Source organism: Chiloscyllium punctatum, chromosome 7 (genome assembly GCF_047496795.1).
Source record: "Chiloscyllium punctatum isolate Juve2018m chromosome 7, sChiPun1.3, whole genome shotgun sequence".
Taxonomy (NCBI): Eukaryota; Metazoa; Chordata; class Chondrichthyes; order Orectolobiformes; family Hemiscylliidae; genus Chiloscyllium; species Chiloscyllium punctatum.
In genome coordinates, this window is record NC_092745.1 from 57,705,893 (window position 1) to 57,731,114 (window position 25,222).

Consider the following 25,222-nt stretch of genomic DNA (forward strand, 5'->3'; position numbering starts at 1 on the left):
GTCTAATATCCAGAGAGGGGGAACTGTGAATGTATGAATATGTGAAAAGTAATGCTCTTGACATTCGAGACTTAGTAATTTGGTTTGTTGAACTGAATTATTATTTATTAGTTTGTTGTTAGTTATTATTTATTTAGTTACGTAGTTAGTTGGGGTTTTTAAATATATTTTATATATATTTACACGTGTACATGAGGGCGGTTTGGGTATTTGAAATTTTTTTTTTGGGGTTCTTTCTTTGTATTGTTTTGAATTATATTGTTTTGTATTTGTTGAAATATTTAAAAATCTATTTTTCAATAAAAATATATTTTTAAAAATTGACTGTATATCTAGAGGTAAATCCTTATTTAGGAAATGTAAAAAGATTAAATCAGGTTTTCATGGAGTCGTAAATATTCTGGGGACTTCCAGATGGCAAGAGGGATCCAGATCAAGATGTCCTGTCCTTTTCTTATTCATTCATGGGATGTGGGTTTTGCAGTCTGGGCCAACCTTTATTGCCCATCCCTCAATGTTCTTGAGAAGATAATGGTAAGCTGTCTCCTTGAACTGCTGCCATCCATTGGGAGTGGGAGGGGGTACAAGGGAAATGTTTGGTGAAGGGGAGCGTGGGGAAGCAGCTACAACCACAATGCTCTTAGGCTAGCATGAGTTGCCATGTATGGTATGGGAAATGGGTGTGACAAGTGAGGACAAGAAGGCCTCTTATGTCTCAGAAAGTAACTGGGGAAAAGTGCCAGAGAACCAAAGCAATCCTTTAAACAGCTCACCTTGGTATTTGCCAGAAACCGTAGTCAGCTGAAGGGGTGCCTGACCAAACTCAATCGTACACATAAGACCCCCAAACTGAATGAAGATCCTGCCACACAGGCACTTTCCCCCCAAAGCGTATTCAATGAGCTGGCAAGGCTGATTCATGCTACCAAATTTGGGAGCTGAAACCCAGGTCCAGATGTCCCTTATATCACTTGATGTACAAGGATTTGACAGAAAAATGGATATAAAGTGACGATTTGAGAATTGCAACTGAATACCAAAATGAGTTTGTGCACTCACATGTTGAGCCTTGGGCTTAATTGAGAAGTTTGTCAAGCCAAAATATCAGTTATCTTTAGATTAGTTTAGATTAGATTCTCTACAATGTGGAAACAGGCCAAACAGTCCACACCAACCCTCCAAAGAGTAATCCACCCAGACCCATTTCTGTAATGCACCTAACACTATGGGCAATTTAGCATGGCCAATTCACCTGACCTGCACATATTTCTAAAGGCCATTTTCAAAGATGTGTCTGTAAACAATGCTTTGGGATTTCTGGAGAAGGGAAAATATAACAAATGAAGCTCGTGCAACAAATCCAGACGAATACCACACCAACGTCACTTTTTGACTTACCAGGTAATTCTGGTATAACGTGCATTTCATCAACGCAAATTGATGAAATCAGTGTTTGGATAATGCAAACTTTGTGAACGGATATATCAATTTTCTATGTCGATCTCCTACTGTGTGATTTCCTATAGTGCAATTTTCTGTATTGCGAGGTTGCAGAAGAATGCAACCATTGCATTACACCAGAGTGCACTTGTACTTCAAACTACTGTAAAACATATGTTACTAACCAAGCAGCTATTTGAAAGGCTCACAAACTCACCAATTTACCTGACTGATGAACTTGAGTTAAAAGAACATATTCACTGGGTTTCCGTACTTTAGAAAATAACTGTTCTGTGCAAACAAACTGTATTTGTTACCGGTAACTAGAAAATATTAATTGCCAAATTATAAGTGGCATGGTGGCTCAGTGGTTAGCACTTCTGCCTCACAGCACCAGAGACCCAGGTGCGATTCCCAACTCAGGCGACTGTCTGTGTAGAGTTTGCACATTCTCCCCGTGTCTGCATGGGTTTCCTCCGGGTGCTCCGGTTTCCTCCCACAATCCAGAGATGTGCAGGTCAGGTGAATTGGCCACGATAAATTGCCCATAATGTTAGGAGCATTAGTCAGGGGTAAATATAGGGTAGGGGAATGGGTGTGGGTGGGTTACTCTTCGGAGGGTTGATGTGGACTTTTTGGGCCGAAGGGCCTGTTTCCATTTTGTAGGCAATTTAATCAAACTCGACAATTTAAACTCCAATCTTTCTTAAATTTGTCCCTTCATAAACAGATAGATATACAAAGATAAACAGGGTATGAATATTAAGGGCAGTAAAGAATGCCAGTAACATACAGTTTGGACCGTAGGATTTGATTATTTGTTTCCTTTCTTTTCATTTCAATTCTTTTTTAATTTTCTGTTGTTGACACAAAGTTGTTTGCACACCGATGCTGCCTTTCATTCATTGGTTGGAAATTCACCCTTTCACTGACTTTAAAGGCATTTTATTCCTCTTTCATCCAAATATCTCTTTTTAATGTTGATTTTCTGCTGCATACGCTCCTGGTCAGAAGCCAATCAATTGTTTTCAAGCAGCTTCCCTGCATAGTTCCGAACCCAACCCATGGTGTCTGCTTTTGCTGTCATCATTTCAGGAAAAAGGCAACATCGTGAACTGTTTGCAATGTGGTCCAGTAAAGATGATTTTTAAAACTGCAGCCATCTTTTTGCACGGTCTCCTTGGTATGAAAGAGAATCGTCCGTTTTAAGTCCACCATCCAAAAATGAAAAATTTAAAATATGGACTTTACAGTAAATTGCTCTTTATCTATAAAATGTTACAATCTCAATAGTGTAGCCTTGTGGAATCCTGGTGCATACAACAATGTCTTGGCAATTAATTATTCTACAATGCTTTCTTTATATAGGGAATGTTCCTTAAAATTACCTAGATTCTGGGAATATCCCAGTGGATTGGTGGACCACAAATGTAACAAGAAAGGAATGAATAACTACAGGCCAACTAGCCTAACTTTGACTATTAGGAGAATGCTAGAAAAATTAAAGAAAAATTAACAGGATATTTAGAAAATCATTATGGAGTCAAAGTCAAACAGTTTTGTAAAAGGACAACAGTGTTTGACAAATTTATTAGGAGTTCTTTGAGGATGTTATAGACAGTGTGGATAAAGGAATGTCAGATGTGGAATATCTGAATTCCCAAAAGACATGTGGTAAGCTGCCAACTAAAAGGGTATTCTGCAAGTAAGAACGCATAGGGATGGGTGGTGGGAGGTATATATATTATATATATATTATTAACTTAGATATAAAGGAAAGAGAAGAGCTGAGATAAATGCCATTGTCAGGTTGCATATTGTAAGTATTGATTGTCATGAGTATGGCATCTGGGCTGGGGCCTCGACTATTTATGTTCTATGTAAAGGTCTTGAATGAAGGAACTGTTGTATTGTAACCAGATTTGCTGATAACAACGGTAAGTAGGAAAGCAAATTATGAGGATACAAAGAAACTACAAAAATGATATGGATAGTTTAAGTTAGTGGAGAAAAGAAATAGCAGAGAAAATATGGGAAAATAAGAGGTTTTCCACTTTGGCAGAAAGAATAGAAAAACAGAATATTATTTAAATGGAAAATGACTGCAAACAAATACAGTACAGAAAAATGTGTGTGTCCTTGTATTTGTGTGAAAGAAGTTAGTATGCAGGTACAACAAATTATTAGCAAGGTCACTGGATTGTTAGCCTTTATGGCAAGTGGATGGAGTACAAAAATACAGAAGTCTGCCTAGTACTTTCCACAATTTTGGTCTCCTTACTTAAGAATGTATATATTTGCATTGAAAGCAGTTCTGACTAGGGTCATGAGACTGATTCCTGTGAAAAAGGGGTTGTTTTATAAAAAAAAGGTTGAGTAGGTTGGATCTGCACTCACTGGACTTTAGAATAATGAAAACTGATCTTTGTGAAATATACCAAGGTAATGAGCAGGCACGGCAGGCTAGGTTATGAGATGAAGTTTTCCCTTCCTGGGGTAATCTAGAATTATGGAACTATTTCAAAAATAAGGAGTCTCCCTTATTGAGAATTGAGTATATTCAAGGCTCAGTTAGAGACAGTTTTGATCTACAAGGGAGTCAAGGGTTACAGGGATCAGGCAGTAAAACTGGGTTAAGATCAGAATAAGATCAGCCACACTCATACTGAATCGTGGAACAGGCTCAATGGGCCAAATGGTTTAATCTTGCTTCTAAATTTAAGGTCGAAGTTGGCCATTTAACACTGAGATGAGGAGAAATTTCTTCACCCAGAGAGTGGCGAGCCTGTGGAATTCTCTGCCACTAAAAGCGGTTGAGGCTAAAACTTTGAATGTTTTTAAGGAGTTAGATACAGTTTCTAGAGCTAGAGGGATCAAAGGATAGAGGGAGTAAGTGGGAACGAGCTACTGAGTTGGATGGTCAGCCATGATCATATTGAAAGGTGAAGCAGCCACGTAAATAGAACATAGAACAGTTCTATGTACACAGGATCTTTGGTCCTCGATATTGTGCCGGCCTTTTATTCCACTCTAAGATCAGACAAACCTACATACCCTTCATTGTACTATCTTCCAGGTGCCCATCCAAGAGTCACTTACATGTCCCTAACTTATCAGAGTCGACTACCACTGCTGGCAGTGGATTCCACACACCTACTACTCTCTGTGTAAAGAACCTGCTTCTGACATCTACCCTAAACCTTTCTCCAATTACCTTAAAATTATGCCCCCTCGTGATAGACATTTCCACCATAGACTGTCCACCCTATTTATGCTTTTCATCATCTTGTACACCTCTATCAAGTCACCTCTCATCCTTCTTTGCTCCAATAAGAAAAGCCCTACCTCCCTTAACTTTTCTTCGGAAGACATATCCTCCAGTCCAGGCAGCATCCTGGCAAATCTCCTCTGTAACTTCTCTAAAGTTTCCACTTCTTTCCTATAATGAGGTGACCAGAACTGAACACTATATTCAAAGTGTGATCTAACCAGGGCTCTGTAGAATTGAAGCATAACCTCACAACTCTTGAACTCAATCCCCCGGCTAATAAAGCCAACACACCATAAGCCTTCTTAACAACTCCATCAACTTGGGTGGCAACTTTGAGGGATCTATGGACATGGACTCCAAGATCTCTCTTTTCCTCCACACTGCCAAAAATCCTGCCTTCAACCCTGTATTCCTTATTCCAATTTGACCTTCTAAAGTGAATTACTTCACATGTATGTGCTATATGTGTGTATGTGCCATATTTAATGCCCATTTCTGCATCTTGTCAATGTCCCATTACAACCTACAACAGCCCTCCACACTGTCCGCAACTCCGCCAACCTTTGTGTCATCAGCAAATTTACTAACCAACCCTTCCACTTCCTCATCCAAGTCATTTGTAAAAGCCACATAGAGCACAGGTCCCAGAATCAATACCTGCAGAATGCCACTGGTTACCAAACTCAAGGCTGAATACTTTCCATCTAACACCATTGTCTGTCTCCTATGGGCCAGCCAATTCTGTATCCAGACAGCCAGATTTCCCTGTATCCCATGTCTCCTTACTTTCTGAACAAGCTTACCATGACTATGATTCTAATAGTGTTGGGAAAATTGAAACAAAGACAATAGTACTAAAATTCTGGAGAACTTTAAAAGTGGATGAAAAGGTAACATAACAAACTGCACAATTTTAAGCTCAATGACATTGAATAACAAAGTTGCACAAATTATTAAAGACCAAAAGAACAACAACTTTCTTCTACTTAGAACTCCTCATGCGATGAAGCATCACAGAACACTTGAGATGAAAAAGATAAGCATCCACGAAAAAGGCACAGTATGAGTAGATCGAAGAGGGTCAAAAAGGAGGACTTTTATGAGGTTGCTTCAAAGTGAGAAGGAATTTGCAAGTCAAAGTGCATTTGATGAAAAATTGAGCTGTCCAGTGATAAAATAAATAGTCTGTTAGTCTGGCTATTCGAACACAATATCCCAGTGCCTGAAGCATAGGTTTTGGTGTAGAGACTGATGACTGAACTAAGTTCAAGAGGCTGGTAGTTGGCTGGAGCTAGATGTGCAGAACATTTGTTCATGAGAAAGGGAAGTAATTTAAGATTGTTAAGAAAAAGGTTACATCAGTTTAAAGAATTTAATTTAGAAGTTCCAAACCAAAAGTGTTTTAATAAAACCCTGAAGGAGTTATTTGAATTGAACGAGTCTAAACTCGGTTTTAGTTTCATTATCTCAAGGAAAAGAATACTGGCATTAGAGGCAGTCCAGAAAAAGGATAAAAGCAAATTACTGCGGATGCTGGAATCTGAAACCAAAAGAGAAAATGCTGGAAAATCTCAACAGGTCTGGCAGCATCTGTAAGGAGAGAAAAGAGCTGACGTTTCGAGTCTAACTGACGTTTCGAGTCAAACACAGAAAAAAGATCACTGAGTTAATCCTGCATATAGAGAGATTTCATTATGAGGCGACATTGAGTAAGTTGGGCTCATACTCATTGAACTTCAAAAGAATGAGAGGAACCTTATTGAAATATAAAAGCTTCTTAGGTGGCTTGATTGAATAGATGCAGAGAGGTGTTTCTCCTTGGTTGAAGAGTCTAGGAGCAGTGGGCATATTCTCAGAATAAGCAGTCACCTATCTGAGACAGAGATGAAGAGGAAATTTTCTCTCAGAGGGCAATGAATCTATAGAATTACTTCAGAGGGCTGTAAAGGCTGTGTGTAAAACCTGCAATAGACAGATTTCTAATCACTATGGGAATCAGGATTTATAGGGACAAAGCAGGGAAGTGGAGTTGAAGATTATCAAATCAGCTATGATCGCATTGAATGGTACAGTGGATATAATGGGCTGAATGCCTAATTCTGTCTTATGATCTATGGTCTTATGAAAGTTCTATGAAAAGGCTATCAGATTCTAAGATAGTGAATTGAAGCTGCAGTTAAATTAAGTGCAATGAATATGAAAGAAAAAGGAAATAATCTTTGGTGCTAGTAATGTGAAGGAGTGTTTATTGGGATAAATGGGATTACCTTAAACCATCTGTTTTAAAACATTTAAATTTGCATTATATGTAAATAGGAGAAAGTGAGGACTGCAGATGCTGGCGATCAGAGCTTAAAAATGTGTTGCTGAAAAAGCGCAGCAGGTCAGGCAGCATCAAAGGAACAGGAGAATCGACGTTTGGCTTATGCCCGAAACATCGATTCTCCTGTTCCTTAAATTATATGTAAATAGTTTGGTTTATTCCATTTTATCTTTATTTCTCTCTGTAATTAACTTTTTTTATTGTTAAACGCAAGACTAAATATAATCAATCAAGACAGATTTCTGCCTGCAATCTGACTTATTTGGTAATAACATCAGCTGGGATCATAACATTGATTGAAACAAATGTTCTGTCTTTGAATGTAGGCTTAAAGGTCGATATGGCCCACTTCTGCCCCTATTTCCTAGGGCTGCAAAAAGGACAAGCCCTATGCAGAGGAACCTCAATTATCTGGCATTCAATTATCCAAACATTTAATTATCTATGTCGTTCAGATAATCGAGGTTCCTCTGTACTGGGGATTGAAAAACAAAAGCCTTGTTTTGTTTTGCTTCATCCAGAACTTTCCAGGAGATATGAAAATTGCAAAATCTAATTCTACTTTTCCACATTACTGTTCCCTTTCTGTCTCCCTATCTCTCTTCAACTAAGATTTGAGTGAGTTTTCTGACAGCAGAGATGAGGAAGTACATCACATCACATCATAAAGGCACCTGCAAACTCATCGTTTCATTCCTCATTTACAAATGGATGTGTTTAATGTCGATGAGATATTTAAACTCAAAAGGTAGAGAAACTGGAAATCAAAAACAGATAAAAGCTTAGGAGATTGAATCTGGATTTAAGTAGTTATGAGAAGGGCAAGCCAACTTGATCACAAAATTTTAAAAATTCACATACAGCCCTGTATTTCTAACTGGTGAAATGGAAAGAATTAAAAAGTAATTTTCTTTTATATATATTTGTTGAAACTAATGCTACGTTAAACAGAAAAGGTTATAAAGGTTATCTCTTAATATAGATATTGTCTCTTTTGTTTTGGAATAAAAATCTTTTCTTTCCTTTTAAGCCTTGTGAAAATATTAAACTACATCTATTTACCTCTGGCACTACAATGACCTCCCAAATTTAAGCACTTTACTGCTTCCTGTTTAGTGATCTCACATCAAAGAAGATTTAATGACTATGATTGAACCTGCAGTAGCTAGCAATTAACTGTCTTTAGGCATCCTGACAGCTGTTTGCAAAAACAGGGTAACCTGGTAAGCAATACAACAAAGGTTTACTGTATAAAGAGGACTCAATATCACATGTGACAAAAGAAGCGTTTTCAAATTTTAATTATGTCAATCCAAACTAAACTACATGGTAGTCTTCAGTTCTTCACACTGAAATCACCTGCCAGTCCTGTAAAAACAATTAATTTTTTTTGTTGGCCAAAAAGATGGGTAAAGAAACCTAATCCGGATATACTTGTGCTTACTTTCCTCCATCTTGTATGGTGCTAAATATTCTAGTGAATCAATAACCCTTCATTCAACTTTATTTATTTCATCAACATTAAAATGTTGCACATTTGTTTTGAAAATACCTCATATTATTTAACCGAAGGCATCAGAAGATCTGACACAGGTTTTGTTCTGAAGTGTAATATATATATATTGTTTTACAACAGCAAAATCAAAAAAAATACCCTACCTTGCAGAACCATTTAATGGCAAAGCAAGAGGTTAAAAAAAACAATGGTACAGAACAGGGCAATTAAGCAATTTATTAATCTAGAAATATCATTGTTCAACACTCATGATACATTTTCCTGTAACTAACCATTATTGTTGGTGAACAATTCTGGCTCCTTTGCTGGCATTTAGGTTCTCCTGCTGGTGGACAGCTTGAGGTGGGGCTTGTAAAATCCAGCTTCCTGCTTCATCACTGCCTGCTTTATAGGGGATGGTGGAGGAGTCCTACTCCAGCTATATATTTTAACCGTGGCAAGGGGCCCACAAAGTGTGGGAAGAGCTGCAGCCTGGCTTCAGACAAGAAGATTAAAGGCCTCCTATATCCTTCAGAGGCACCATCGTCCCAAGATCTTACCCTGTTTATCTACCATATCTCACAACCTCACCTCTCAAACCCTGCTCCCTACCCACTTAAATTCATCACCAAAGTGCCTCAGCTTGACCCAAGCCAAATCCCCCTCACTTACATCGTCACTGGAGCAGAACACCAATTTCCATTGGGGATTGTTCCAACAGTAGTTACTGCCCCCAAATACATATTGCTGGGACCACAGAAATACCATCCAGCTGTGTGACAGTTCTCTGAAGCCAGACTTATGATTCCTAATGAGTAGAAATCTCAACCCTACTAGGGGAGCTGTTCTTCCACTGGGCAGATTGCCCATTCACCTTTTAGCGGGGGTGGAATGAGAGATTGACCACAGCTCATAATGTCCAGCTCCTTGTGTCCAACACATTAAAGATGTAATGTTTTGCCTTGTAATGTTTTCAGTCAGGAACTCATTATAAAGCACAGCAGCATCCAAGGGGCAGGAGAATTGATGTTTCAGGCATAAGCTCTTCAAAAGCATTTTGCTGTAATTAAATGAACCATTTTGCTGAAAGCAAATTATGCAAAGGCATAAACTCTAAAATTGGAGCTAAATGGTCTTTTACCCATTCCATTTGATGTTAACTAATTGGATAGCTCGAATGGGTACAGTCACAATGGGTCCAACATCCAATTTTGATATGAATCGTTGGTTTGACAGTATATGGCCATTTTTACAGGATTAGCAGTTTGCACAGCTTTACACACTCAAGTGCATCTTTTCGTGTTGTTCATTATTTAGCAATCATTCAAAGTTTGGTGAATTGAAGCGTGTGTTTCAATTATAAACTTTACTTAGCATTTTCATACTAAAACACTGGAAATGGATTTCAGTGGCAGATTATTTTTCAAAGAGTCAATAGTCCCACAATACAAACTCTGGTAGTACATCTAACTTGCAATCAACTGTAAAGCTTACCTTGCACTATCAGGAACACTGACGCAAGTGTGGCACCTCCTTCATTTGCAGCAATGCAGTTGTATTGCCCAGCATCACTTGGTCGCACATTCTTGATCTCCAGAGACAGGTTTCTCATTACTTGTACCCTGTGCCTTTCTGCCAATCTTCGGTCAGCACCATTTTTCTGCCAAGTGAGGTTGTAGCGGACTGTACTCAGTGTCAAGCAGGTCAATATGGCTCTCTCACCAGGAATAACCGTGACATTGTTGGGTACTTGAATAGTTGGAGGAGGTTCTGTAGAGAAAAATGGTAAAATATGATAGGTGAAAGAGTGACTGATGTTCACACCTTTGCTCCAAATCCAGATGGTTCAGAAGGTTTCCATTTGAAGTAGCAGCGTAATTGTTTTCTCATAATTAAACTACTTCAAAAGAACATAAAGATTATTAGCGATTTTTGAGAACATTTGTAGCTCAGGTTGATGATAAGTATGTAAGTTAGCTTGCTGAGCTTGAAGGTTTGTTTTCAGACGTTTCGTCACCATACTAGGTAACATCTTCAGTGACAGTCTCCGGTGAAGCGCTGGTGGTATGTCCCGCCTCTCCTTCTATAGGTCTTGGTTTCTTAAGGTGGGTGATGTCATTTCCGGTTTTTTTCCAAGGGAAGGTAGATCTGGTCAAAATCGATGTGTTTATTGATGGAATTCTGGTTAGAATGCCATGCCTCTAAGAGTTCTTGTGCGAATTCACCCACCTTAAGAAACCAAGACCTATATATAGAGAGGCAGGACATACCACCAGCGCTTCACCAAAAACTCTCACTGAAGATGTTACCTAGTATGGTGACAAAACATCTGAAAAACAAACCCTCAAGCTCAGTAAGCTAACTTAAATGCATAAAGAATATTAAATCAAACATAAGATTTTCTGATATACTCCAAGATTGAACGATTCAGTCTAAATTATAGCTCGTGATAACGTTCTTTTTAGAAATATATTGCAAAACTAAGGTACTAAATTTTAAATTCAGTATCTGCAGGGGTGGAAAATTGGGACAGTGGATTAGCCATAGTGGAAAAGCAAACCAAATGGGTGCATAACTCCACTGCCACATACACAGAACTTCAGTTTTCATTCTTTTATCTACCCAGTAGTGTTTGGGTTATTTCCGTGGCATGCCTCCAAACACATTGTCTTAGTTGCCCCTTCTTAATGTTTAAAACCAGGCAATAGGAATTAGTGAGCACATCATGACGGAAGAATCAGAATCACTCCTAACCTTATTCTCATCTGCCCTCTACGTACTCGAGTCTTCTATTAAAAGATACTCAATTCAACAGAAACTGGGTAGGTGAGTGGTTGTGTATTGAAAATTGCATGGTGCATTATGGCAATTAGGGTTAGTATACATATGTACCCCCACATAGAGTGTAGAAAATAGATTAAAATAATTCATATTTAATCTCATATGTAAGCTATTTGTATATTGAGATCCTGATCTGAAGAATCTCAGGTTGTGGATGCCTGCACTTGCATTATCCCTGAGGTTGCTTGCTCCACACCTCTACAGAAGGCTCTTCAATCCTAACATACTGCAACACTCTTATCTGCATCTTTAGATGGTATGTTATCAAATACAGCACCCTAGTGTTGCATCTAACCTCATTTCACATGCTCATTCTCAACTGATGTCTTTCTGTCAGAGTCATGTCATCAGTTAATTTAACCATGATTTATATCAATCCTGTTATACCGTATTCTCCCACAGTTATTTTTCTACTTGGACTAACTACATTATTCCAGCAATTTACTGCTATTTAATTACACTTTGCAATCATTTGCATCATTATTACCATTACTGCTGTTATCAACATGGTCAGCAGCTCCCCTTACCCTCTTGAAGTTTGAGTCTTACAGTTCAGTGAAATTAGACTAGATGACCCTAACTAATTTTCTTCATCAGTAAGGTGATGGTGTTGTACCATCTGTGATGCAGTAAAGGTAAGACTGTCCTACTTCCTGTGATAGTCATACTCAATCTCACTTCTTAAGTCGAGCCAAGTCAATACCTTCTTGTTCCTCCTGTGCATGCCTTCAGGCATTCTGACAATATAAGGTCTCAGTTGACCAGTTTTTCTGATGAGCATAGCTTTTGACTTTCAGTTTCTTCACCAGACTTTCAATCTCTGGCTTAAATGTCAGTAGTTTTTGGTCTGTGACAAGAATCATAATACCTCTGCTTTTTGTGAAGACTTGTCTCTTGCAGTTTTATCTTCTTGTGGTCTTCAGAGGCTATGTTGGGCTCAATATAGCTTTGGTTTTTATATTCAAAAACTGGTATATCAGTTTTTTAACCTCCTCCCTATTAATAATTCTACTAGCAAGTATAATGGAGTACAGTTAATTCTCAGTCTGGATTCTTAAGTATAGTGAGTTCACGAGACTTGACTGTTCTGTCTACTTTTCCACTTGACTGAGGATAGAGTGAGAATTTGTCATCTGATTGATGCTGGTCTCCCTAGTGGAATCCTGAAATCCCTTTTCACAAGGGGAGGTCCATTGTTTGGCACAATGTTTTTCAGAAAACTACATTTCATTTCAATACTTATATCAATGAGTCAGCTATGTTTGAATGAAGTGTTGCCACTTCAATCATCTTGAATAATAGTCAGCTTGGATTAAATAACTCATCCCTCTCAAATCAAAAAATCCGTTATTAGCCTTTCCTATGATCTTTCTAAAAATATTGATGAAATAACATGCTCAACATTTGGATGTGTGTGGCACTCGTCTAGAATTACAAAATGTAATCCTTGCAATACCTGCCACCACACCAATGATGCTTTCACTCTGTACTTCATTATACCTATAGGTTCCTTTTGGATTTCTGTAGGATTTATTGGTATTGACTTTAACATAACCATTCTATCGGTGGACACCAATAACTCTTCCACTGTTGTCAAGTATTGTTTTTGCTCACAGTACCTCGTCAGCACTTGCTGATCTGCACTACATTTTGACCACTCTTTTAGACAGATTTATCTGGCATTTGTGCACTTCTTGTCAGATATTTGAGCTGCACAGATTTATCTGAGTTTGCCCTCAACTAGTGATAAAATGTTAGTTATAGTGTCGAGTAAGGCTCTACTTCAACAAGGATGAGGCACTCTTTTTCTTCTTGATCTACTGCTGACCTTAAGACTGTATCTGCCATTACTTACACCTTGTCTGGAACACACACTGTTCCACAATCACATTTTGTCAGCCCAATCTTGAATCTATGTATGTATAAAGGCAGTTTTGAAATTTCTTTCAGTTCCAATAATGTTATCAAAAGCTATGATTCTTCTTAATTGGATAATCTGTGAATCTTCCACATTCCCATGTAATGGATTCCTTCTTCATGGTCACAAACTACAGTTCAATCTCTGTCAAAATTCTCAATATAAAAGAGATGGGCTCTCATGTTCTGTCAGTTGGCGCTTGAATAAGAACTGATCCTGGTGCATGATGCCTCCATGGCTACGATAGTAAATGACTCTGGATTGTAACGTGCTATAACATCAGCAGAAAGCAGCTTTTCTTTAATATTTTCAAAAGCTGCAGTCTTCCTGACTCCAATATCATTATTGGCCTTGTGAAAAAGGCTTTATGAGTTGAGAAAGACTGCCTCAGTTGGATGATTTACTATCTCTAAGAAGCACTGTACATCATTTGTGCATTTTAGTGCTGGAGATTCTCTGATGAGTCTCCTCTTCCTGGGACAGAGCGGGTACAATATATGGGGTCCAGGACTCTCGAGGGTCCTATCCAGGTCAGGAGCTGGGGACCCAAGCCAGCAGTAGCAAATAGTCCTGTGATTTCTGTCCTGCCCCTAGACCTACCATGAAGCCCTGTTCTTGGATAACATGTCCTGGGAATGTAATCATCATTCTGGAGCATTGGCATTTCTAATTTATTTAATGACCTGATTTCTATTGTACGTCTAATGTAACGTTAACCTTTTGCACATGTTCCTTCTTCATTTTACCATACTCTTGGATGTAACTCATACAGTGAATAGTTCTCCATTTCCCTTCAGGACTATCTTTTGGAAAGTCTCTGGGACAAAGGAGATCACAAATGGGACACAGTTGAGCAACCAAATCGTATAATAAATATATTCAGCAATCTTGGCCCTAGGTCTAAAGGTATTCATTCATTCTTGGGACATGGGCAAAGGCTAGGACAGCTCTCAATATCCGTGCACAATTGCACTTGAAAAGGTGACAGTGAGAAGTCTTCTTAAACAATTGGAATCCGTTTTGTATAAATATACTCACAATGCTATTACGGAGGACGTTCTAAGATTTTGATGCAGCGACACTGAAGGTAAGGCAATATCTTTTCAAGTCAGGATGGTGAGTGGCTTGGAGGGAAATTTGCACGTGTTGGTGTTCTTAACATATCTGTTGCCTTCTCGAGTCTAGTGGTCATAGATTTGGTAGGTGCACTCTAAGGAACCTTGGTGAATTCTTGAAATGTATTTTGTAGGTGGTACACACTGCTTATAGAATGGGTGGAGGGAGTGCGTTTTTGTGGATCTGTTGCCTACCAGGTGGACTACTTTGTCCTGATGTTGTCAAGCGTTTTGACTGTTGTTGGAGCTACACTCAAGCAAGAAGGTATTACATCAGACTCCTGACCCGAGGCTGGTGGTTAATTAATATGTTTTTGGGTAACATGAGAGCAGTAATTCACCCAAGGATTTGACACCATTATTGGTATTAGTTTTGTGAAAAACTTGTTTCTTGCCAGTTTTGCCAATTTATTGTTGACAGACAAAGAACAAAGAACAACACAGCACAGGAACAGGCCCTTCAGCCCTCCAAGCCTGCACCGACACATTTTGCCCTTCCATACTGAAACTGTCTTCACTTACCGGATCCGTATCCCTTGATTCACTTCCTATTCATGTATTCGTCCAGATGCTTCTTGAATGATACTATTATGTCTACTTCCAGCACCTCCTCTGGCAATGCGTTCCAGACACTCACCACCCTTTGTGTGAAAAACCTGCCTAGCACATCTCTTTTAAACTTCCCCACTCGCACCTTGAACCTGTGTCCCCTAGTAATTGACCCCTCCCATCCTAAGAAAAAGCCTCATATTTTCCATTCTATCCATGCCATTCACAATTTGATAAACTGCTATTAGGTCACCCCTCAATCTCCTGTATTCTAGTGAAAACAAACCCAGTCTATCCAACCTTACGTCATAGCTAAAATCCTCCAAGCCTGGTAATATGATGGTAAATCTTTTCCGTACCCTCTCCAAAGCATCCACATCCTTCTGGTAGAGTGGTGACCAGAACTGTATGTAGTATTCCAAGTGTGGCCTGACTAAAGTTCTACAAAGTTGCAGCTGCTCATTGGATGCTGCCTGAACTGCTATGCTCTTCCAGCACCACTAATCCAGAATGCAGCATAACTTGCCTATCCTCATACTCAATGCCTCTTCCAATGAAGGCAAGCATGCCATAGGTCTTTTTTTACTACCTTATCTACCTACTCTGCCACCTTCAGTGATCTGTAGATCCCTCTGCATATAAATGCTCCTAAGGGTTCTGCCATTCACTGTATAATTTCCACCTGTAGTTGACCTTCCAAAATCCATCACCTCTCATTTGGACTAGGCCAGACCACTCAGAACATTCTTAAACAGACAGCCCAAAACATAACTTTGCAATTTGTTTCAGTAAGTGTATAGTGAAAATTACCCAAAGTTAGCTAAGTTGACTACCAGGTTTTAAAACAGACAAAAATTTCTTCACAAAATTACACAATGAAACACAAAGAACAGAATAACGAACCCCTACAGAACTCAGTCTATCCAAACTAGACTTAATTATGCTGTTCCAAATATACACAACAGTCCCAATAAGCAAACCCCTTAAAAATGAAACAAAGGCTTACAGGTCGAAGTTAGTAGGGCTGAAGGAGAGAGTGTTTAGCAGCCTTTCTTCACACAGTCCACTACTGAATTCCCTCAAAAAATCTAGTTCTGGACTAACCCAAACAAATGAGAGGTGATGTATTTTGGAAGGTCAACTACAGGTAGAAATTATACAGTGAATGGCAGAACCCTTAGGAGCATTTATATGCAGAGGGATCTACAGATCACTGAAGGTGGCAGAGTAGGTAGATAAGGTAGTAAAAAAGACTTATGGCCACACCCCCTTGACTTATACAGGTTACTTCTAAAAACATAAAAGCTTTGGCCTAAAGACTTATCTGTTTATGTATAAACCAAAAGGTGTTTCATCTCTGTTACAAACCAGCTGTGTCAGAGCCCAGCCTGTTTATGACCCCACAAAGAAAAACCAAGGACACAGTCTCCTTGAGAAAAGGAACAGCTTTTAGAAAAAAAGGACTAGCTTTGTGACACCACCACTACCCTCTATCTCCTATGACTGAGCCAGTTCTGTATCCATCTTGTCAGCTCACCCCAATACCATGTGACATCATCTTTTTTTTTGCCAGTTTGTCATTAGGGACTTTGTCAAAGGGTTTACTGAATTCCATGAAGAATTCTACAACTGCTGTTCTCTCATCAATCATTTTGTTACCTCTTCAAAAACTTGATCAAGTTAGTGAGGTATGACCAGCTCAAAGCTATGCTGTCGATCACTAATAGTTCCATTTGCTTCTGAACGTGTATAGATCTTGTCCCTGAGACTCTTTTCTAATAACTTCTCTGCCACTGATGAGGGACTCACAGGCCTGTGAGTTTCCAGGAGTAGCCCGTACTACTTTTGTTAAACAATGGATAACACTGGCCATTCTCCAGTCCTTTGGGACTTCACCTGTGGCCAAAGAGGATACAAAAATGTTTGTTAATTCTCCATGAACCTGTTCTCTTGCCTCCCTCAATATGCTGGGATAGATCAGGATATGACTGTTTCAGAAGAATTCCTGATGTTCCTTCACAATGCTGACCAATTATGGGCTGTGATTTCTGTCTGTGTATCAAACCGCATATGTTCCAACATTAAATTATCCTTAGGTTGAAGAAAGTCTGGTAACATCTCATGCTTCATACTACCTATGATTTTCTAATTAATTCATCCTTCAAAGCTCTGTATCCTTAATATTCCTCCAGATAATATAAATCCATTAAAATGCTTCTATTTATTTCCCAAATGCTGAAATCGCTGATCAAACCTCATCTCTTCAATCACTCAATTTCTTTTGGGGCTAGAGTCTGCGTTGAATAATTGAGTAAATGTCACACTCCGTAGCACTTTCTAATAGGCTTCGACTTACTCGAACATCAGTTATTGGACATAAAAAGATGTATTAATTTGATGGCATTACTCCTTTCTATGGCTGAATTCATTTTAAAGCGCTGTAACTGCTGTTTCCAGAGTTCCTGCAACTGGCCCCACTATGAACATTTCATGTTACCAAATGGTTGAGGTAACAGCAAGGTCTCTACTGGAACTGCCATCCTTTTAACCATTGCATTTGACTATACAAATTCAGTCTGTATAATCTCCAGATCTGAGCAGAAAACAGATGTCTTTTTTCCAAAATATGTGCAACTTAAGGGTGGCATGCATAAAACAGGGCAGCAATGGGAGGCTGTTTTTGTTTCAAAGACAAGTCAATGTTTGTGAAGAACTTGACTGTCGCCGTTTAGAACTCTTAGATACTTAGTACAGGCCCATCCATGGAAACCTATGCACCTTCTTTGCCAGATTGGAAAATCCTCTCAAGCCAAAACCTGTACTTTCTCTAGTTAAGCTGAGGGTTTATTGTCAAAGATGAGTTAATCACAGACAATAATTTCTAACAATGCATTCACCAGCCTTTGATTTTTTAAAAATGGATTCTTTGAACAATATCTCAACTCTGAATATTCCATCTACCTTGTGACTTTGTCATGCTCTCTCCCACTAATTATTTCTCCCTGTAGTTTGCTTTGTCAGTCACCTATACTCCAGGGGTCTGGACCCCTCCAGATGAAGGAATCTTCAAGGAGCAAGCCCAGCTCACACAGTTATATTTCTGAGAAAATAATGTACTTGAGCCAGAAAAAGAAAATCAAGTTGCAAGCGATGTTTAGTGGTGGGTATGTGGGTTGGAGACGAAGTAGCAGTAGTTGTTTTCTTTACTTATTACATTAATTGTCTTTTTAGGCTGTACAGTTTCCTTTGGTAATATACTATAATAATGCATTATCAGTAAAGTATAAATTCTTTATAGATTCTTTAATAAGTGGCACAATCAATATTGCCAGTTACACCCATTGCCATGCACTCACCCATGTAAACTTTGCATAACACCCTGGGAATATGTCAGGGCAGCAACTGCAATATAGCAGACATAATAATACTTTCTGCTGCAGACCTGCACCATAACCAGTGCTACTGATAAGGTGGCCAGTGCTACTTCTGTCAAGACCAAATAGACTGGCCTTGTGTTGGGCCAATGTTATTGGTATATTCCTCTGGGACATTATCAGATATAGTTCTCTCGTGTAATGTCTAAAACCTCTTTCTTCAAGTAATCAATCTAGATTGGTTTCTTCCCTCTTACTGGTGTCAGAGTCATGTCATCCGTCACATCATCATTTACATGAATCTCATTATACTCAATATTAATGTTTATTTACAATAATACCCCAGTGACAATGATGATGATGAAAAATATAAAACATAGATGACAAAAGAGAAAAGGTATTATTTCTCGCTATGGAAGTGGAAAACTGGAAGATATTTTTGAGACATTTACATCTGCACAGATTGACTACAGCTCATATAAACTGTACCAAAAACTTATTTCATAGCAAGAAAAATATAATATTTAAAATAATTGTCTTCTATGCACCAAGTAAAAAAGACATTATTACATATTACATGCAACTGAGACAACTAACAAATCGAATGGTCTTCAATGATGTTGAACAAGTTGATTGGAAAATCAAAATGCTAATAATCAAAAGGTTTATCTTTAGTAACCTATGCAAAAGAACACTCAAGAAAGACAAAGATATCAACTGTTGGCATTAAGAAAAGTTGTACTGCTTTCTTCACAATTACAGAGTGACTTCTCATTTATTTGATGGAAAGTCTGTTGCTATAATTATCTTTGCATATCTTATGTTTTTACTGTTCTGAGCTTCTGATGGAGCTAATATTCGTCTTGTACATAAGTATAACAAAGAAAAAAAGGAATTAAATGAAAGTAAAGGCAGAGTGAAATTTACAGCTATACTGCTAAAGAGAAAGATCAAGTGCCTGCAAGACATGTGGTCATGTTGGGAAGCAAACAATCCCCTCTGACACCAAGCCTTTTGTTGTGACCAACACAAAAGGATCAATTATCACTAAATACAGTTCACAAATTATCCCTTAAAACATGTAATTCTTCAAAGTACAAGAATCATTATTTGTAAGCACTGAATCCAACTCCAACATCAACATTTCAGATGAGAAACATGAGACTACCTGATGTTAAATGATATTCTACTTATGACAGAAAATGTCTACCAAGCATAAGAGATGATGTTATGAAATAAACTTTTCAGTTGTGTGAGTAAATCTTTCATTTCATTGTATATGAGTGTGTTGTTAACATAAATAAAAGATAGGAATATATAACTTTTGTTCCTAGTCAAGTTATGCTAATGTTAATTATTTAAACATTTGGAAACAAACCATTGAGACACACAATGTCTCTCATTTACTAAGATGAAGTCTGTGAAAGTGATTAAAGGAATTCACAATGACATAATGTGCAGTTCTGATTCTGAATTCTGAGTAGTTTCCCATATAATTGGATTGGTACATATGAACAAGCACTAGGGATAGTGAAAACAAACTTTTTTTTGTAAAATGCTGACAACTTCACAAACAGCAAAGAGGCAGGCAGTTGCACAATAGATAATACTTCTGCTCTAATGTCATTTGAAGGAATTGTAACTTGAAACTTCTACAGTGGTACGTTCATTTCACTAACAGTCCAACTTCATTTTGTATAGAAATATTCCAGTCAAAGAAGTGCCACATATAGAGAATCTCTCATGGTTCCAAATTTTTATTTAATCACATATATAATCTGGTGACTTGAATTTACCTGGCATATCATCAGTAGAATCCAAACACACTAAGAATAGATATTCTGGGGAATAGTGCAAAAGATGATTGTTGAACAGTACCTATGGATCAGTACTGAAAACAACAAATAGATCACAGCAGGTCAGATAGCATCCATGGAGAGAGAGTTTAGATGACTCTGCAGAGCTGACAAAGAATAATCTAGAGTTGAAATGTTAGCTTACTCTCTCTCCATGGATGCCTTCTGACCCACTATGATCTCCAGCATTTGTTGTTTTTAGTACAGCTTCCAACATGTGCAGTAATTTGCTCCTACCTATAGACCAGTACCAATCATTCACACTATTGTATTAGGGTCAAATGTCTGAACCAGTTCATGCTCAAGAGTGTATTATGCATGTTCCCTTTGTGCTCTCCTTATCTCCCAATTTATGTTCCTTCTTGCACATTTACCAAGAGTCTATTACAATGACTTCATACAGAGCAAGGCAGGAAATCAGCTTTTGACATCAAAAGAGTAAGATCTAACACTGAGGTGTCACTTACAGACTTGGTAACTTGTAACTTGGTAATATGTCTATTGTATAATGCAACTTGTACTTCATTGCCATCATGCCAAAAACTTAATCTTATTTAAAACAAGAGCCTCTCTCATTGGAGTAAAACCACATTGTAGCCTATCACATTACAGACCCTGTTGATCCCTAACAGTAAGGAAGATAGTGACAGTAAGTCTACCAGATACATGTTTCAGCAAGATAAGAGGTGGTGAATCTACAATACATAACACATGTTTAAGGTACTATGAATTGAGTACCCTGGAAGACATTATATTAATAAAACATTGTTTTTTATAAAATTTCCAGATTTCCAGCATCCGCAATTCTTTCAGTTTATGTTTTTTAAACCTTACTGTCATCACCACAGGCCATGAAGAAAAATGTCAAAGGAAACTATAATCTCTTCTTTATTTTTGTGTTTAAATTCTGTTCTTTTTAAAAATGGACAATCTTGCTGAACCTTGGTTGAGGCTGATCATATGATCCTATGTTCATTAGATTCTTAACACCAACATTCCTCCCCGCAACATTGTGTTGACATTCTAGTAAAGCTGGCACAAAGGATTTGGAGGTAAAAACAATAACTGCAGATGCTGGAAACCAGATTCTGGATTAGTGGTGCTGGAAGAGAACAGCAGTTCAGGCACAAACCAAGGAGCAGCAAAATCAACGTTTGGGTAGCCATGGGCACACGTATGGGCCCCAGCTATGCCTGTCTCCTTGTTGGCTATGTAGAACAGTTGATCTTCCGTAATTACACCGGCATCACTCCCCACCTGTTCCTCCGCTACATTGATGACTGCATTGGCGCCACCTCGTGCTCCTGCGAGGAGGTTGAGCAATTCATCAACTTCACCAACACATTCCACCCTGACCTTAAATTTACCTGGACCATCCCTGACACCTCCCTCCCCTTCCTGGACCTCTCCATCTCCATTAGTGAAGACCAACTTGACACTGACATTTTTTACAAACCCACCGACTTCCACAGCCACCTAGAGTACACCTCTTCCCACCCTACCTCTTGCAAAAATGCCATCCCGTATTCCCAATTTCTCCGCCTCTGCCGTATCTGCTCCCAGGAGGACCAGTTCCACCATAGAACACACCAGATGGCCTCCTTCTTTAGAGACCGCAATTTCCCTTCCCACGTGGTTAAAGATTCCCTCCAACGCATCTCGTCCACATCCCGCACCTCCGCCCTCCGCCCTCAGACCCCACCCCTCCAACTGTAACAAGGACAGAATGCCCCTGGTGCTCATCTTCCACCCCAAAAACCTTCGCATAAACCAAATCATCCGCTGACATTTCCGCCACCTCCAAAAAGACCCCACCACCAGGGGTATATTTCCCTCCCCACCCCTTTCTGCCTTCCGCAAAGACCGTTCCCTCCGTGACTACCTGGTCAGGTCCACACCCCCCTACGACCCACCCTCCAATCCTGGCACTTTCCCCTGCCACCGCAAGAACTGTAAAACCTGTGCCCACACCTCCTCCCTCACCTCTATCCAAGGCCTTAAAGGAGCCTTCCACATCCATCAAAGTTTTACCTGCACATCCACTAATATCATTTATTGTATCCGTTGCTCCCGATGTCGTCTCCTCTACATTGGGGAAACTGGGTGCCTCCTAGCAGAGCGCTTTAGGGAACATCTCCGAGACACCCGCACCAATCAACCAAACCACCCCATGGCCCAACATTTCAACTCCCCCTCCCACTCTGCCGAGGACATGGAGGTCCTGGGCCTCCTTCACCGCCGCTCCCTCACCACCAGACGCCTGGAGGAAGAACGCCTCATCTTCCGCCTCGGAACACTTCAACCCCAGGGCATCAATGTGGACTTCAACAGCTTCCTCATTTCCCCTTCCCCCACCTCATCCTAGTTTCAAACTTCCAGCTCAGTTACTGTCTCCTTGACTTGTCCGACCTGCCTATCTTCTTTTCCACCTATCCACTCCACCCTCTCCTCCTTGACCTATCACCTTCATCTCCTCCCCCACTCACCCATTGTACTCTATGCTACTTTCTCCCCACCCCCACCCTCCTCTAGCTTATCTTTCCATGCTTCAGGCTCACTGCCTTTATTCCTGATGAAGGGCTTTTGCCCGAAACGTCGATTTCGAAGCTACTTGGATGCTGGCTGAACTGCTGTGCTCTTCTAGCACCACTAATCCAGTACAAAGGATTTGGAGATGAGCTGCGTCCAGCCAGCTCTGAACAAAGAAAAACAACAATTATGCTAAAATGGCCTTTCATGATTTTACAATTACCTCATCATCTGGCAAAAGAAATTCTGATGAGGGAAGTAAAACTACACTGCGAGCATGACTACCATCCCATTGCCCATCAAGATGAGCCCTTAGCACCTTAGGTGCCTGCCTTTGTCACATGATTGAAATCAGTTTATTGAATTCCTCAAGCATATGGCTTCAGGGTTCCGAATCAGTTCTGGTCTTAATATCATCATAGAATCATAGAATCCCTACCATGCAGAAAAGGCCATTTGGCCCATTGTGTCTGCACCGACACTCTGAAGGGTATCCCAACCCCCAGGTGTATCCCCGTAATCACATTTGCTTCAGCTAACCAACCTCGCCTGCAGATCCCTGGGGTCCTATGGGGCAATTTAACTTGGCCAGTCCACCTAACCTGCACATTTTTGGATTATGGAAGGAAACTGGAGTGTATAGTAGAAACCCACACATTCACAGAGTGAACTTGAAAACTCCACACAGATAGTCACCCAAGGCTAAAATCAAAGCTGGGTCCCTCGTACTGAGGGGAAACAGTGCTAACCACTGAGTCACTGTGCCATCCATATTAAAAATAGTAATATCAGACTTTTTGCAGCTAAAAATCCTGCCCTCCTTCTATCTCTCTCATTCAAAAAGATCATGGATGTTGTGATTGTAACCTCAAATCCTGCATCCCTGATAACCTTTCACCATATTGCTTAACAAGAATCTATCTTTGCTTTAAAAACATTCAGGGACTCTGCTTCCACCACTTTTCCCAGACAGAGAGCTCCAAAGACTTATGCCCCTTAAATTTTTCTGCCTCATCAATTGTAAACAGTGATTGTAAAACAGTAACCTCTTGTTCTAGATTCTCCCGTAAGAGGAAACATCCACTCTATGTTTACTCTATGTAAACCCCTCAAGATCTTATATTATTTAATTAAGTAATTTCTTACTCTTCTACAGTCCAGCTGGTATAAACCTAACCTGCCCAACTTTCTCTGAGAAGATAAATGAACTATCCTAGTTTTAAGTCTGGTAAACTATCTCTGAACTGCCACCTCCCTTAAATACGCTGAACAAGATTATGCACAGTAGCCCAGAAATCATCCCACCAACATCCTTTATAACCAGGACATGATCTCCTTACATTGTATTCTATTCCCTTTATGACAAATTATAAAACTCTATTAGCTTTTCTTATTATGTGCTGTCTCTTCCTTGTTTTGAATAAAGGGGATGCTATCAGGAAGGCCCCTGAAATCCTGCTTCTGGGAAAATATTTCTACTTTCTATAGTGAAGACTGATGCAAAATACCTGTTCAAATAATCTGTTAAATCCTGGTTTCCTGTTACTAACTCTCCAGCCTCACCATCTATGAGACCAACATTCATTTTGTTAACTCATTTCTTCAAACATTTATGGAAATGCTTACTGTCTATTTTATATATTGCTGACTAATTTTCTCAAATGCTTCTGACATGCCTCCTGTCTTTGCACAAGTAGATGCTTTTTTTTCTTTTATTTTGATACTACCTTTAACATTTCTAGTTAGCCACAGATGCTGAGTAAGTCCCTTGGAATTATTCTTACTCTTTGGAATGCACGTGTTCTGAAATATCTCCTTAAATACCTGGCATCATTTTCTAGTGATCTATGCTTTAACAAAATGCGCCAATACACTTCAGTCAGCTCTGCTTTCAAGAACTCAAAAAATGTTGTTATTTAAATTTCAAAGAGAATCTTGGACTCACTGTTCTCTCTCAAACTGAACATAAAATTCAATCATATTATGTTTGCAGTTATTTAGGCACACCGTCACCTTGAAGTAATTAAGTAATTAATAAATTAATCCATCTCATTGCACAATACCAGATCTAGGATAGAATACTCTCTAGTCAAAAGTCTCACCTTCAGAATGAATTGTGCATTCCAGTCACCAAACTAGATTAATTCTCCAACTATAACATGGATTGTTGCAACTTCGAATGCCATTCATCTGCATTCCAGCTCCCAGGAAAAGAAGTGCTATCATTGACAGACTCCCAATTGAATATCATCTTACTGAACTCCAAATCCCAAAACCTAATGTGAATATGTTTGATTGTTTTGTAGAAATTCATAAGTTGCAACTTGCTTCCTTCTCTTTCTACCTTGTATACTTCTCTGTGTGATTGAAGTAATGGAAATTTTTTTCCACATTTTGAATAATTTGTTTATATACTCTGCCTTTGGTATCATCTTAAAGGATTTGCTGTGTGTTTAGTTAAAAAATTGGAATCTGAAAATCAAAGTTTGGGGAAAACTCTTTGGCCTACCT

The 25,222-nt window shown here is 39.1% G+C and overlaps 1 protein-coding gene across 3 annotated transcripts in view; it reads right to left on the reverse strand.

The window, feature by feature from the left end:
* Positions 1-25,222, reverse strand: part of hmcn1 (hemicentin 1) — a 597,300-nt gene that overhangs the window by 368,220 nt on the left and 203,858 nt on the right. For all 3 annotated transcript variants that reach the window (XM_072573640.1, XM_072573638.1, XM_072573641.1), the window contains exon 11: positions 10,024-10,299. In XM_072573640.1, coding sequence (XP_072429741.1) covers positions 10,024-10,299 — 276 coding nt within the window. The remainder of the gene's footprint in view (positions 1-10,023; positions 10,300-25,222) is intronic.